We start from the raw sequence: 16,073 nt of genomic DNA, 5'->3' as shown, positions 1-16,073 counted from the left end.
TAGCAGCAGAACATAGCAAGTTGCATGCAATCCTTTCGTGTGACGAATCTGTTGAGGCAGTTTCATTTCAGGTGTATATAGTATATCTCCGGTCTGGAGTCAAAAAGAGAGCGAGCAGTCTCTGTATAAACTAAACTGTGAGAAAAAAAAATTGTTGCACCCGTTATCGTGCCAAATAGCCAAATCGCATGCCTTAAATTTGATGGCATAGAAAGTTGGGGTACGAAAATTGGTGCAATGATTTTTTGTTGGGGGGGTCACAGTTTATTTCAAACAAAACTTACCCGGACAAACAAAGACGTTGCAAAACTGGACCTGCTGGACCTCGCCCTCGCAAGGTGGCAAAGGAGTGGAGCTGACAGAGCACCAGCGAGTTCTCTTACGACTACCCGTCCCGCAGGAATCTGAGCAGGGGGACCAGGGTGTCCAGGGGTTGTAGGTGGACTCCATGTTGGGGTTGAGGGGTCCGTTGAGGTACTCGTCGCTCTTGCCGATCAGCACCTCCTCGTCCTCCTCGCCTGGTTTGCGGCGGTAGGCGGTTTTCTCTGGGGTTTACATGAAGGTTATGGCGAGGCGTGAAATGTAGAGTAAATTTCAGGGATTCAAATCACACCCGAGCCGTTTAAGCCCGTCCTTAATTGAGCCCGAAGTCGACTTCGCATAGACTTCGAGAAGTCTTTTTACCGAAAACTCAGTGCTAAAGCAGTGTGCGGCCAGCTTTGCATAGACTTCGAGAAGTCTTTTTACCGAAAACTCAGTGCTAAAGCAGTGTGCGGCCAGCTTTGCATAGACTTCGAGAAGTCTTTTTACCGAAAACTCAGTGCTAAAGCCGTGTGCGGCCAGCTTTGCGAAGTATACTTCGCGGAGTCGACATCGCCCAGTTAAGGACAGGCTTTACACTTGATATAAATGTTGCGCTCGAAAAATAACAAATACAAAACAAAAACATTGGGTTAGCGCCGTACTGTATGGCAGCTCGCTTTCCCTAGTTACGAAGCAGCCCGAATTTCCATGAATGTAACCTCACAGGACTATATGAAATCTTCTCCCTGATAACTGAAAGATTAGGAATATTCAGGAGGTTATTGGTAAGTATGTGATGTGCACATTACTTACGCCAGTCACAGTTTTTGCCCAGTCCCTTTTTCCCAATCTATTGCTATTAGAATTGAAAAATGCAGCAGAAGTTGACGACCGGATGAATTTTCTAAAGATATTGATTCGCAAAGGAAGCAAGCATGGCTTGCAGTACTTTCAGTACACTATGCCTTTTTGTTTTTCTTTTGTAATTGTATTTGATTTAATATTCGTGAATTTCTTCTTTTGGTGTACGTCTGTGTGAAGAGGGGGTGGTGTTTTTCGAAATGTCCACAGAAAAAGTCCTGCGATATTTATTTCCCCACGCCGAAGAAACTAGCTTTGAAAATTTTACAAACAAAACCCACACAATAAGACGGAAACTAGAGCCAACACTTGACCACAATAGCTTCCTCGTTACACTAAGGGGGAAATGGCGATTGTGACACCATGAGGAAAAAGTGTGCGCGGGGTTTTTTGTTCCCCAGTTTACCTGGTGGGGAAGGCTGCCCAGCACAAGAGTCCCCTTTACACAGACGGAAGTCGAGGGGGTCCCCCAAGCAGTACAGCCCCCCGGTTGGAAAGGGGGAATCACACAGGCGGAGTCTGCTCTGTCTTCCTGCCCCGCACGCCGCCGAACACTCAGTCCAGTCAGTCCACTCGGACCAGCCGCCCTGATCTTCACAGAGAAGAAGGAAGGTAAACAGTTGACGTTGTGTATGAAAAAATGCACGAATCAGCTCAGTGTTAAAAGGCGTTTGCCTCTAGCATGAAGAGTGAAGGGAGGGAGGGGGGTGCTTTGTGTGTGTTCGCGAAGACTTAACGTGGTGTTTAACTATAAGTGTCACCAAAGGAGAATAGGACGTGGATGCCTGAGCGGAAAATTGCAGAGACAACGTACCTCCCTCTCTCCCCCACCCACCCCCCCTCTCTCTCTCTCTCAACCCCTCTCTCTCTCTCTCTCTCTCTCTCTCTCTCTCTCTTTCTCCTCTTCCTCTCTCCCTCAGCCATCTCTCTCTCTCTCTCTCTCTCTCTCTCTCTCTCTCTCTCTCTCTCTCTCTCTCTCTCTCTCTCTCTCTCTCTCTCTCTCTCTCTCTCTCTCTCTCTCTCTCTCTCTCTCTCTCTCTCTCTCTCTCTCTCTGACGGGTTGTTTAATCAGAGCACTCCACTCGTCTACACGACACCACATTCCCATGTATCTGATATCCTGGCCTCCTCGTGAATCGTGTGAACTTGTCTTTCTGATACCTAAGAATTATGCTCCACTGTCAAAAGCAACAACAACAACACCAACAACAACAACATAAATAACCACAACAGAGAACGTTTGAGCAGATGGTCTCAAAAGAGAAACGATTTCATCCGCAAGAAAAGCAAATGCTTATACGACTCACATTTCGTTATCAATCAATCAATCAATCAATCAATAGGAAGCTTATATAGCGCGTATTCCGTGGGTACAGTTCTAAGCGCTTGTCGAAGAGTTGTCAACACAGGACTAACAAAGAAACTAACATCTACAGACGGACACGAACCCTATCACACACTAGCAAACCCTGATAAACATACAACAAACAACTGTTTAACAACAATGTACACATCAATAGCTAGCTCCAAACAAAATAATATTAAGCACAAAGAAAACACCTCTCGCAGAGCACAGCACAAGAATGTCTTTTGGATTACAACACATCACGTCGAACATGAAAGTCGCAGCCAGCTACGGGAAGAACTGAGTCTTCCACCTAGGCCTACTCTTGAACGCGTCAAGAGAGGGGCTCTGGCGAATCTCAAGCGGCAGGGAGTTCCAGACGTTATAGGAATTATATGAATGGAAAAAAAGGTGCAGATCTGGCTTCAGAAAATAATGTTCGAGAGAACGTCGATGTTCATCTTATTGACCCAAACTTCACCACAGACACTCACTAGGACAATCCCCGGGGTAGCAGGGCCTGGACCTGTTGACGTAAGGAGTGAGGACACCCATGAGGTCACAGCCTGCGTGACGTAAACACACCATGGTGGCGGTTTGAATCCCGTAGCCGCCACACGATATGCTGCAGGATGACCACTTAGTCCACTCTGTGAACGTCTCGGTGGCTGAAAGAAGGAAAATAAACAGCACATGGTGTGTATGTATATATAAGTGCATGCGTACAAACATAGGAAAATAAACTTTCATCTAAGTTGAAAGACCATTACAATTATTATATGCGAAATCTGTCAGAATAGAATATCTTAAACGTTCTCGAAGTTGTGTGACTCTCGCTCTCTCATATGTGTCGTGTGTGTGTGTGTGTGTGTGTGTGTGTGTCCGCTCCTATGTTTTTGTATGCGTGTGTGTGTTGGGGGAGGGGTGGTATGTGTGTGGTGGGGTCACATACGTGTGAGCGTGCATGCGTGCAGTTATGCCTGTGTGCGAGCGTGGATGTGTTTCTTCGTCTGCTGGCGCGTGTGTCTGAATCAGTGTATGGGTCCACGTGTGTCTGAAGCGGTGTAGGGGGCAACCATTTTTCAGAATATCTTCTGGCATCCTTTGACGAAAATTGTAACCACACTCTTACAAAACACTCAAGAAAACACTAATCAGAAATTAAAACCAACAGACAGATTTATATCTCACTGGTGGCGCCACAGTCCTTCATGATGCAGCTCTGTTCTTCGTGGAACGCCCCGGTGCACGGGTGGCCCCCAAAGTTGGGTGGCGGCTGATCGCACGTGCGTGTTCTGGTGCGTGACCCCGTGCCACACTTCAGTGAACACTGGCTCCACTCGCTCCAGTTCCCCCACTTCCCGTCCACTGAAAAAAGAGATGAAGATATTTTTAGGTTGTGAGAAGTTTTTGAGAATTTAAACACACACACTATAGAAGGTAGTTTCAGCACCCTTACAAAGTGGGTCCTGGTTGTCCAAGAGTGCATAAAATGTGTCAGTCTGATTGTTTGGTGGGTTCGGTTGGTTGTTGTGTTTTTTGTTTTTGTTTGGTTGGTTTTGTGTTTGTTTTTTGTTGTTGTTGGATTTGGGGTGGGGTTTTATTTTTTTTTATGTGTGTGTGTGGGGGTGGGGGGGGGGGGGGACCTTCGTTCGACACATCACGGTGGTTATCGCTAGCTAGGATGAAGCTTGTATCGATTAACCTAAGATAGGTAAAGCTCGATAAATGAGGTGGTAGTATTGGTGAAACTTGGCAGGATGGTATCAAGTTTTGTTGATGGCTGTCGAAACGAATGTTTCTAATATTTCGCTAATATGTCGTTACTCGTTTGTTTTTTTAAAGCGTCCCCTTTGCACTCTCCCTTCTTATGGCTCTACCCTCCCCAAAGTCGGTGAAGTTTCCTTAATAACAACGTAAAGTCTTACCTGGACATGCACCACCGTACTTGACACAGCTCAGACTAGACCAGTACTTCGCCTGAAATTAGAACATAACCGTTATATCATGCAAATCCCAGTATGCGTGGAATCAATAAGAGTGCTTCAAAAAAAGTATTACACGCAGAATACAAAGTTGTTTTATACAAGTGATCATTATATCATGCAAATCCCAGTAGTAGTGCGTGAAATCATTAAGGGGTGTTGGACGATTATTACTTAATTAAAACTTTAAAAATGGATTACACGCAGAAGAAAAAGTTGTATTATACCAATGGTCGTTAAACCCTGCAAATCCATGTAGCACGAGCACTGGATGATTATCATTGTATTACTTCAAATACAAGTATTACACGGAGAAGACACTGTTGTATCATACAAGTGACACAACATTTGTTATCGCATAATTGTGTGCAACAGTAACAGCACTTCCTGCAATTATTGCGCAGATTTCCCACTTCAGCTTTTCCTGTGGCCGGACTCACAGGGATGATGCCACCGACCTAGCGAATACGACTCTTGATCCATTGTAGCAATCTCCGTATTGTGAGACCATTAAAGCTGAGGTTTTCAGTCATTTTAGCACACTTACCCTTACGTAGGTTTTGGTGACAAGTTCTAGGTAAACGTCGAAACTTTTAAACCGAAAGAGCCGAGGTCTTCCTTTTCATTCACGCACATTGGCGCAGGTTTCCAAATCTTAGAATCGTGTTGAATAAAAGAGCAAAAATTCCCATTTTAAAACACGTAACTCCACCATACGGACATTTTTATGTCAGCAGATTCAAAGCTACTCAGGAAACATGAATACACGCATGCAGGAAAAAAAAATGGGTAGCGCCGTATGTATGGCAGCTCGCTTTCCCCGGGGAGAAAGCAGCCCGAATTTCCATGAGGGTAACCTCACTGGACTGTAAATCTTATCCAATCCAATCCAATCCATCCAATCCAATATTGGAGAAGATTTGTTCTAGCTATGTGTCTGTACATGCACTGAAATGAGAATCTCTACTCTTTCGCTGTTCCAAAATAGTTCATGCATTCTCCCAAGCCCAATGAGTAAGTACTTTTTGAAATTACCTTGCCAACAGAACGTTCCACCAGCTCAAAACTTTGTCAACGTTTCCCTTGTCTGAGAACGGTTGTCTCTCAATGAACACAAAGCCACTTTCAAAACTTAAGACAAATTTTAAGTTAAACCAACTTGGAAACTACTACATGTACTTCAAAAGTTGACATATTGTCGTGCGGGCAGCGCGGCAATCGGCCCGTGTGACCGACCAAATCGTTGTGTGTGACCGGCCTCTTACCCTGACGTGGGGCTCGAAGATGACTCTCTTGACAACGCCGTAGGTGCAGTGAGCGTCATAACAGTCGTGCATCAGGTCGGGGTAAGCTTCGTGCACCTCCTTCAGGAAGGCTTCAGCCTCTTCTACGCCGCCCCCTTCTGCAAACCCACACAATGCACTGTCGATACGATACGATACGATACGATACGAGATACGACACGACACGACACGACATGGCACAATAAGATACGATACGATACGATACAATAAAATGCAATGTAATGCAATATAATACAAATATTACAATACAATGCAATGCAATCCAATGCAATGCATTGTAATGCAATGCAAGACAAGACAAGACAAGACAAGACAACATAACATAACATAACATTACATAACAAAGCATAACATAACATAACATAACATAACATAACATAACAAAACAAAAGACCATACAAGACAATACAATACATCTACAAGACAATTAAAGACAAGACAATACAAGACGAGACAAGACAAGACAAGACAATAAAATGCAATGCAACGCAATGCAATGCAAGACAATATAATCCTTTACTATCTCAATAATTATGAGAAATGACGCAAATGAGGCATCCGGTGACTGTGGAAGTTTTCTGTGATGAATAGAGAAGATCATCACGTGAGCCTGAGTGAAGGGACTCCTGGGCAAAAGCTAAAAATACAGCGATCTTTCTGCCCCAAATAAATGCTGGCTGTTTTTATACCGAGTCAAGTCAGACAGAGTAACTCAAATTGTGTCTTGAATTGCGTCATGATTCCATGCATTGTTTGCATTCCTCTTATCACTCAGCACTGCTCACTGGATTGGCACGAGTAGATGTCCAAACAGAGCCTTGGCCTCAAAATACTACACGTGACACCCGTCCACTTTCTTCTTTACAACCTAACTCGCTTCCAGAGTGAGGCTGCTGCGTCACCTGTCCCTTCCCTATCCTTAGCGGATTATGACTTTATTCAGTTATTCTGCAGAAAAACAGAAATGCTGGAGAAAAACTGTTTGCTTCTGCAGCATTTCTGCATAATGTCATCTTTCGCGAGAGCAACGTTTTTTTTCTGCAGTAAAACAGTTTTACTGCAGTAAAATTGAAATCAAGAATGCTGCAGTAAAACGGTGATGTTGTTTTACTGGAGAAAAACTGTTTACACTTTTTCTTCAGCATTTTGGCATTATTCAGTTATTCTGCAGAAAAACAGAAATGCTGGAGAAAAACTGTCTTTTCTGCAGCATTTCTGCATAATGTCATCTTTCGCCGAAGCAACGGGTTTTTCTGGAGCAAAACATTTTACTGCAGTAAAATTGAAATCAAGAATGCTGCAGTAAAACGGTGCTGTTGTTTTACTGCAGAAAACCTGTTTACACTTTTTCTGCAGCATTTTGTACTGGCTCATTATAATGTTGGAGCACGCGAGCCCCCCTCTGTCGAGAGATGGACTCATCCAGAATTACCAATAGTTGTGCGTGACACGAATGTATTTTGTCTGTCTGACTTCCTTTCCGCCGGAAGTTCAAAGTTTCAAATTAAACAATGGCACCTGTCAGCAACATTGTCACATTTTCCCAGACGAACGCAGTAGTCCACTTCGTGTTCGGTTTGCTTCAGAAATTGTTCACGTTCGGCCGCCATTGTGAAGTTGAATATAATGCCCTTATGCTACACGCCTTCTGATTGGTACACTACGGAACAAACTATTATACTATCCCAGGGGGCGACGAATACAAACGGTACTTTACAAGGTCGTTCGTTTTTCTCCAGAAAAACTGTCACAGACTATTCTGAAGAAAAAGTTAATCGCAATAATGCTGCAGAAAACCAAGTAAACATTATGCTTCAGAAAAACTGTTTTACTGCAGTACAAAACGTTGCTTCGGCGAAAGATGACATTATGCAGAAATGCTGCAGAAAAGACAGTTTTTCTCCAGCATTTCAGTTTTTCTCCAGAATAACTTAATAATGTCATAATCCGCCAAGAGCCAGTACAAAATGCTGCAGAAAAAATGTAAACAGGTTTTCTGCAGTAAAACAACAGCACCGTTTTACTGAAGCATTCTTGATTTCAATTTTACTGCAGTAAAATGTTTTGCTGCAGAAAAAAACGCTGCTTCGGCGAAAGATGACATTATGCAGAAATGCTGCAGAAAAGAACGGTTTTTCTCCAGCATTTGTCTTTTCTGCAGAATAACTGAATAAAGTCATAATCCGCTAAGGATACTTCCCCTTGCTATGAGTACATCAACCTCTCCACTCGGATGTCAGTCTCTTGCATGATGGGCCGAGGTGAAAGATAAGTTACCAGCCGCAGTGTTGGATTGGTTGACATTGAGATTCGTTGTAATTTCAACCAATCAGACCCCGCGGTTTGTTCTCTCCCGTTTGGGTGGCCAACTTTCGGTTCGTGCACCCAAGCCATGGCGTCTCGTGATGAAGTACCGCTAACCATACCAGCTAAAAGGCTCTTGATGCCATCCAACTCTTTAAGAATCCCCATGCGGTATATTACTTTCTCTGTTATGAGCCCATCAACTTCTCAACCAAGACATCGGCCTCATACATGCTGACGTCTCACACTAAAGTTCTGTCAACCATCAGCTTTTTACTATTCCTGGTGATGTACATCGCTCAAAGGCGTCAGCTCAGTTCAGGTGCCAAGACAAGGCCTGACGCACACCCGACCAGACCACCCCCACCCCCCACCCCTCCCCACCTCGACACCTGTGCCCACCCCATCTCCTGCCTCTTCCATCCCAGATCCACGACTGGCAGATTAATCTTATTGACCTCGACAAATCTCGTAATGAACTGCTGTCAACTATACTATAACACTTTAACAGGAGGGGTCAGTACATGTGCCCCGGCAAGGCCATGAACACGTCATACTACCGTAAAATATGCCTCTTTCTCATACTATCTCGGTAATATATCATAACCACGGCAACGTCCCAGATCCGACACAATTCATATGAACTACGTTATCCCTCTACTCGCTCGAGGCGTCAGTACAGGTCCCCAGAGAAGGCCATGAACACATCATACTACCGTTATATCTGAAACACGTAGACAGGAGCACGTGGGCATTTATTTGTCCGAGAAAAAGCAAGGGTATTCACTCTTCTTTCACAACACATACAAACCCGACAAAGTTGTTTCCAAAAATCGCGATCGTCTATTACTATAAACTACTTTATCCCTCTACTCACTGGAGGGGTCAGTACAGGTCCCCAGACAAGGCCGTGAGCGCATCATGCTGCCGTGGCACCGGTCGCCACCCCGGACAGGAACAGGGTTGCTACAGGTGCGCGTGCGAGTCTGGTTGCCCTTGGCATCGCAGGTGGCCCCGCAGCGGCTCCAGGGGCTCCAGGAACTCCAAAGGCCATCCACGGGGCACTGCTTGATGTCTCGGTTGTACGTGCAAGTGTACGAGTGCCAGAAACGATCCTACAGGGAAAATGTTAAGGATCTTGCTAAGAAAGTGACAAGGGATTTTAGCTGTGGATACTTGACGATGCCTAGTTGCCCTGTCTGTCTGTCTGTCTGTCTGTCTGTCTGTCTGTCTCTCTCTCTCTCTTTCTCTCTCTCTCTCTCTCTCTCTCTCTCTCTCTCTCTCTCTCACGCACACACACACACACACACACACACACACACACACACACACACAAACACAGAGTACTCTTGTCACACTCTGCATCAGTCACACAACGATCTCAATCCCGGTCGATCCTAACGCTAACCTTGGAAGACTGGGTGATGCCAGAGCGCCACTGAAAGTCGGGCTTGACGCCCATGAAGCGGGCGTTGTCACACATGATGCGTCGCTTGAGGCACAGGTCCAGGAACCGGTCCCGGTCTTCCGAACTGACCACCGACATGGAATCGGCCATCTGGTGCCATAGCGACTTGCTCTCTGCCCAGCGTACAGACACACAAGCACTATAAAAGCTGAATGGATGGATGAGATATGTACAGTGTTAAAGTTAAAGTAAATGTACAGGTTTCTACGGACCCTTACCAACTCGGAGCAGGTCTGTGTTTACCTGGTATAGATTTTAAGGCCTAGAGAAAAACAATCAGTGTTTCCGGTCCCGTGACCAAACCTATCCCTCCCGCCCACAGCTAGTAAGCAGCAAGCCTGTAAACTGTTGGTTCGATTTGTCTGAATAGAAGAATGATTTTGCCCTTTGTAAAAGACTCGACTAATTTTGTCGGAAGAACTTCTAAAACCTCACGCTGGTGGTGATGATGACAGAGAGGAGGAGAATAACTCAATAGTTTACGACAAAGGTTGGGGGGAGGGGGGGGGGTAGTGAAGTCTTGTTTGTACAACACACTCACCTTCATCGGACAGTTCATTAGGGGTGGCGATGGAGGGTGGCAGTTGGAGGTGAAGAAGAAGGAATAAGTGGACACCGAGGATGGCGACCCCTCCATGGATCTGCAGCACCTGATCCACAAACATGATCTCGTCATCAACAATTCGAAGAGCAGCGATGAGTACACACACACGCACGTACGCACGCTCCCACACTGACACACACACACACATATAAACACACACACAACACACACACATTCGCACATACGCACGCACGCACGCACGAACGTACGCACGCACACACACACACACACACACACACACACACACACACACACGCACACACACACACACACACACACACACGCACGCACACAACAACAACAACAACAACAACAACAACAACAACAACAACAACAACAACAACAACAACAACAACAAGGCCTGCATGTATCTTTTTTCTAACATTTACCAGCCGTGATGCCCCAGCGACCATAACTTCGATTACTGTCAAATGAGCCCCTCGTAATCTTCACCGTGTTTTTGTAGACGCGTAGTGTTTATATTTACACCACCCGTAAATCGAGGTGTATAGGTTTCACTCTGTGTGCCTGTTTTGTCACTGACACAATACATGCATTACTTTGCAACCCATGAATAACAAGAATTTTTGAGAAAATGACGAATGGCACAAGAGGCCGTATTCGCAACAGACTCTGATCGACGATCTTCCGGAGCACACCCCACAACAACTTTAAAGCCATTGTGGGATCTCGGGTCTTCGCTGAAGTATGCCTGGAAAACTCAGATAAAATTTCTTTCATCACTAAACCATCTCTCGCCCACAGTTCTTGGGAACGCAGAAGAAAAAGCCTAGAGTTCTGGTTGTTTTTGGTTCGTCACCTACACCCTTGTTAAATAGGCATTCATTAACCCTTTCGTGTCCAGAATGAGATGTAAAGCACTGCTGCTACGAAGAATTTCAGGAAGAACTCGACCTTCCTGCTTGTCTTCAAATCACAGAAATAGGTCAAATACTCCGTTTTACCAAATATCAGAAAACTGAAAAGTGTCCAGAACAACTTGCCCTTCTCATCTGCTGTCACATGTTTTGCTTTGGGTCTCGATGGAACTCTCACGCCATGGAGAAAGGGAATTTTGTCACACTAAACGGCGAAAATCACAACATAGTGACGGTGAAGACGGACATTTAGAAATGTTACGTCATTCAATTGACGCCATTATCACATGACGTCATCACTCGTTTCCGAAACTGAGTTCTCTGTAGCATGTGACATTTCCCTCCAAATCTTTTGCTCTGTGTTGAATGCAACTATGCAGCTGAACGAAGAAGAGTGATGTGAAGAGAAGAAAAAGAAACCGAGACACAAGACGTACCAAATTAAAGAGCGCGCTTTCTACTTTTACGTGGTATGCATCCAGATTGCAGAAAATAATGACACAGTAGCATTATTAGTTTTTGTTTTAATTTACGAATGCACACTAGTATCAAGTAAAAAAAAAGCGTGAAATTTCCTCTCAGCAGTCAAGGGAAAGGGGCCTTTTTTAGCCCCAACCTAGCTGACGTTGGTCCTACTATTTCATCGATCGTAAAACCAAATTTCCGCACCTCAATTTTGATTTGTAGTATCTTTTTGAAATCTTCGGACTCCAAATATAACTGGATTGTTAAAGGTACACGATCTAAAAAGCAGACAATATCATTTTCAAACAACTGATTCAATTTGCCGTTTTCACAACAATGCTTTGTGTGAGAAAACGTGTGCACCTTCAAGGTCTACATTTCCATGCACTTTCATTTTTGATGAACAGTTTTTACATCTAGTCTCATAGAAATTTGTTGTCAGCATTGTCCCATCCCTACTGAAACAAAATTCAATGACCCCATGTTTAGCTGATTTTTATTACGGATAAATAGTTATCTTTTCTTGTCTTGGTCCACGCTATTACGAGTTATTTTACGGACACTCAAAGTTTCTGCAGGAAGATTATAATGTAAAGTGGAAAATGTTATATTTGTTTCGGACGATAAAGAACCTATTTATACCGCTGCAGATGACGTTTTACTGTGCCATACAAACGGTCGTTTTGTAGTTCTAAGCCCGTTATTGCCGCAACCCGCTATTGCTGCGGAACTTTTCCGCAAGAAAGATCCCCTGATTCCGGGTTTTTTTAAAACAATTTTGCGCCAGTCAGATGCCATCAAAACAACAAAGTTGGTAACTCTGCCGTGTGCTGAAAAAACCGAGTAAGTCCACTTTTTTCAAAAATGATATTTTTCGTTCATCAAAAAGAACAAATCAATGCGCATTTTTTGTGTTCATTTCTACTTTTTAGAGTGCTTAAATAAGCAGATATGAACAAGTAAATCCACAACCAAAAACAACTTTTTAAGTATGCATGAATGTTTTGGCAAAACAAAGTAAGTCCAAGGTGTTCCTAATTTTCGTATAATGATAGTTTGAAGTTTCAAAATTCTTGTCAGAGGACTCATACAAAAAAGACGTCATTTAAAGTTTAGAACACACAAATGACGTCATTTAAGTTTGAAACAAACAAATGACGTCATTCAATACGGCAAGACATTATGACGTCACCTTATGACGTTTTATTTCAAACATTTTTCTTCTCTATATTGACGATCCTTGTCTCCCTCTCTCCCTCCATCTCTCTCCCTCTCTCTTTCCCTCCCTCCATCTCTTTCTATCCCTCCCTACCTCTCTCGCGATCTCTCTCCCTCTTCCTCCCTCTCTCTATTTCCCTCCCTCCATCATTTTCTCTATCCCTCCTTCCCTTTCGCTCCCTCCTCTCCCCCTCTCTTCCGCCATCCTTCTCTCTCTCCCTCCCTTCCTCCCTACCTCTCTCTCTATTTATATCTCACTACTTCCCTGCCTCCTTTTCTCCCTCCCTCCCTACCGCCAACAATCGACTTTTCTCTACCTCCCTCCTTCACTCTCACTCCCTCCCCTCTGTCCCTCCATCCCACTCTCTTTCTCTCCCTCCCTCCCCCCTCTCTCTCTCTCCACCCCACTCTCTTCCTCCCACCCTATCTTCCTCCCCCTCTCTCACTCCCTCCCTCCTCTCTCTCTACCTCCATCCCACTATCTCTTTCCCTCCATCTCCCCGGCCCCTCTCTCTCCCTCCCTCCATCCCTCCCACACTTCCTCTCCCCCCTCTCTTCTTCCCTCCCCCCCCCCCCCCCTCCATCCATCCCATCTCTACTCTCACGCATTAGTGAATTCTGTTATAAACTGCCTGACTGGTAAGCAAGACAGCTACGCTCACCTAACTTTAATACTTTGTTATGGGGGCGAGGACGCCCCCATTCTATACGGATAGTTTCGAGGTTGACCATGGGCAGCGCCATTTTGTTGTGAAATACGTCATCAGTTTGTGTACACAGGAAGTTGTGACATCCGTCACCCTATGGGAGGGGTGACGTCAAAATTGTTCATCTGTAGAAAGTTGTGAAATCCGTCACCCTATGGGAGGGGTGACGTCAAAATTGGTCATCACAGAGTTTGTGTAACACAGGAAGTTGTGAAATACGTCACCCTATGGGAGGGGTGACGTCAAAATTGTTCAACAAAAACATGATATGTCGCATTGTGCAGGGTCAACTGCAACAAACTCAAACCGAGCCATTCATACCTAGCTGTATTTGAGTGACTTATATACCCGACATTTTTATTTCTTATTTTTAGCACAGGTGTAGGAAAAATCATGAACCAAAATGTTATTTATTTTCTAATTTAACATTTTTTTTACAAATATGACCATGGTCTTTTAAACATACAGTGACATTAAACATTGTTATGTTAAAAAAAAGAAAAAAGAAAAAAAGCTTTTGTGCACAAATCAGAAAATACATTGTACATTTTACCTACAGGCCAAACCGTGAGTGTCTGTGGCAAAGCCCGACCCAGGAAATTGCACTGATTTTATATTTAGATCAGAGAGAAATTGTCAAGAACAGGCGCTTGCATTTGGATGTGTCCAATGATAGTAGGTTTGGTTGTGATCAATCAGAATAATGTAGGAATAAAAATGTATGACAGTTTAGTATGATGACATGTAATTCACATATGCTGAAATATGATATTATACATCATGTAATATTATTATGGCTGTTGCCATGACCATGAAACCCAACAAAGGTTTAATGTAATGTAATTCAAAATACCAAAACCGAGCACCTATTAATCTCGTCTTTGCGCGTGAAGATTGAGGCCGTCTGCCAGTAGCGGTTAGGTCATACAGTGGAACCCCTCTCTAGCGACCTTTAAAATGTTGACAAAAATCGGTCCTTGTGGAGGAGGGTCCTTACAGAGGGAGGGGGCGGAGTCAGGGGGCCACAAAGAAAGTCAGATTTAAAAAAAAAAAAGAAAACAGAGAAGTTTGAGTTGCTGACGACCGTTCTCTCTGAAAGCAAACTGCTTCGATTTCATGTTTGTCCTTGGTGTCCACCAGTTCTGGTGCATGTACTACCCTGGCCAAGTTTCCTCTCAAGACATCAAAGAGACCGCCCCAGTATACTCTACAGCCTCTGGGCGAACCACCTCTCATAGCTAAAACTGGGTCAATGACCCCTGGGAAGAAGGTCAGTGTCTATAAAAATTTTACTCCTAGGCCTGCGGCCAGGGGGGGGGAGTATACCGGTACCATTTGAGAATCAGACCAAATGAGAATTGAACCATTTGAGAACATCCTTTTTTTTCAATCACTACATCGAAGGCCTGCGGCCCGGGGTTCACATGGGTTGGTTTGTTTGTTTGTTTCAAACCCACACCCATATACACACATTTCCCATTTAAACCATTTGTCGGCCCCCTGTCGATATTTATCGACTAAGTTCCTTGTCCGCATCTGCCTTTGATATTCCAATTTTGACATAGTTCTAGAATAACAAAAAACGGGCCGCCGCGCCTGCCTCCAATGCATAGGATTGCGAGTTTCAATCCCTGCAGACGTGGCGAAAACTTCCGCTGGGTGTCGTCCTTTCTCCTTGCGTAAGAGATTTTCTGGTCAATAAAAAAATTAATGTACATAATGGGAAAAAAAATTAAACAAAAATTAAAAAAACAAAAAAGGGCCGCGGCAACAACGGGCCGCGGCAATAACGGGCCGCGGCAACAACGGGCCGCGGCAACAACGGGCCGCGGCAATAGCGGGTTGACCCCTGGCGTTGCGGTGGTGTGTTTGTTTTTAATTCGTCCTCTTATTTGTTAAACTGAAAGATGTGACTGATTCCCTCAACAGTTTTCCAACAAAATAAATTATACCCAATTTTGTCTCTTCTCGAAAACTTCCTTTGGATATCTTCTCCTTAGACTGGTGAATTTGTTTGTGCAAATCAATAACTTGTAGGTCTTCATTTGTATGCTTTCTTTCATTTGCTTTGTATCAGGAAGCTACAATAAGTTGTTACCCTTGTTGTCATGATGTCCCGCTCCCCCCCCCCCCTCCGCAACACACACACACTGACACACACACACACACGCACACACACGCACACACACACACACTTCGCCGTGTAACATACATAGGAGGGGAAGTGGGGGCAGCTTGGCCCTGTCAAAATCCAGGTGGGATTGGGGACGATTTGACAGTGCGGTGGGGGCCAAATACAGTTATGTGGGGGCCATCCTTATCCTTAGTTTGGGTTACCAAAGTGACCTCCGGGGGCACTTCCAGATTGGGGTCAAAATGGGGTGTTACACCGGCATAATTAATCTCTAACAACCTGGCTTCGCGCATACATTTGTTTTAGCCGAAAGGCCGCTAGGCCTGTAGCCAAAATTAGTCCTAATCAGTAAACTCCACTTAGTACAGCTCAACACATTAAACGAGGAACACTGAAGAACTACGTACGCAACAAAATCTTATATTGATTGATCGAGGTAGAGAAATATCCGGCAAGGGTTGAAACGCAGTGGGACCGACCGTTTATACAGTCTTGCC

At 44.4% G+C, this 16,073-nt stretch overlaps 1 protein-coding gene across 2 annotated transcripts in view; it reads right to left on the bottom strand.

Moving 5' to 3' along the window:
- The window catches only part of LOC138960215 (uncharacterized), a 50,045-nt gene extending 38,746 nt beyond the window's left edge, over window positions 1-11,299 (bottom strand). For both annotated transcript variants that reach the window (XM_070331997.1, XM_070331998.1), the window contains exons 1-10: window positions 11,179-11,299; window positions 10,112-10,220; window positions 9,511-9,683; window positions 8,980-9,217; window positions 5,760-5,896; window positions 4,438-4,489; window positions 3,701-3,877; window positions 3,004-3,177; window positions 1,571-1,756; window positions 285-545 (exon numbers count right to left, since the gene is read on the bottom strand). In XM_070331997.1, the coding sequence (XP_070188098.1) occupies window positions 285-545; window positions 1,571-1,756; window positions 3,004-3,177; window positions 3,701-3,877; window positions 4,438-4,489; window positions 5,760-5,896; window positions 8,980-9,217; window positions 9,511-9,683; window positions 10,112-10,220; window positions 11,179-11,187 (1,516 nt within the window). In that variant the 5' untranslated portion in view covers window positions 11,188-11,299. The remainder of the gene's footprint in view (window positions 1-284; window positions 546-1,570; window positions 1,757-3,003; window positions 3,178-3,700; window positions 3,878-4,437; window positions 4,490-5,759; window positions 5,897-8,979; window positions 9,218-9,510; window positions 9,684-10,111; window positions 10,221-11,178) is intronic.
- Window positions 11,300-16,073: the final 4,774 nt, after the last annotated feature.

The sequence above is a fragment of the Littorina saxatilis genome, linkage group LG2, assembly GCF_037325665.1.
Source record: "Littorina saxatilis isolate snail1 linkage group LG2, US_GU_Lsax_2.0, whole genome shotgun sequence".
Taxonomy (NCBI): domain Eukaryota; kingdom Metazoa; phylum Mollusca; class Gastropoda; order Littorinimorpha; family Littorinidae; genus Littorina; species Littorina saxatilis.
This window is presented reverse-complemented; position numbering and strand designations above follow the sequence as displayed.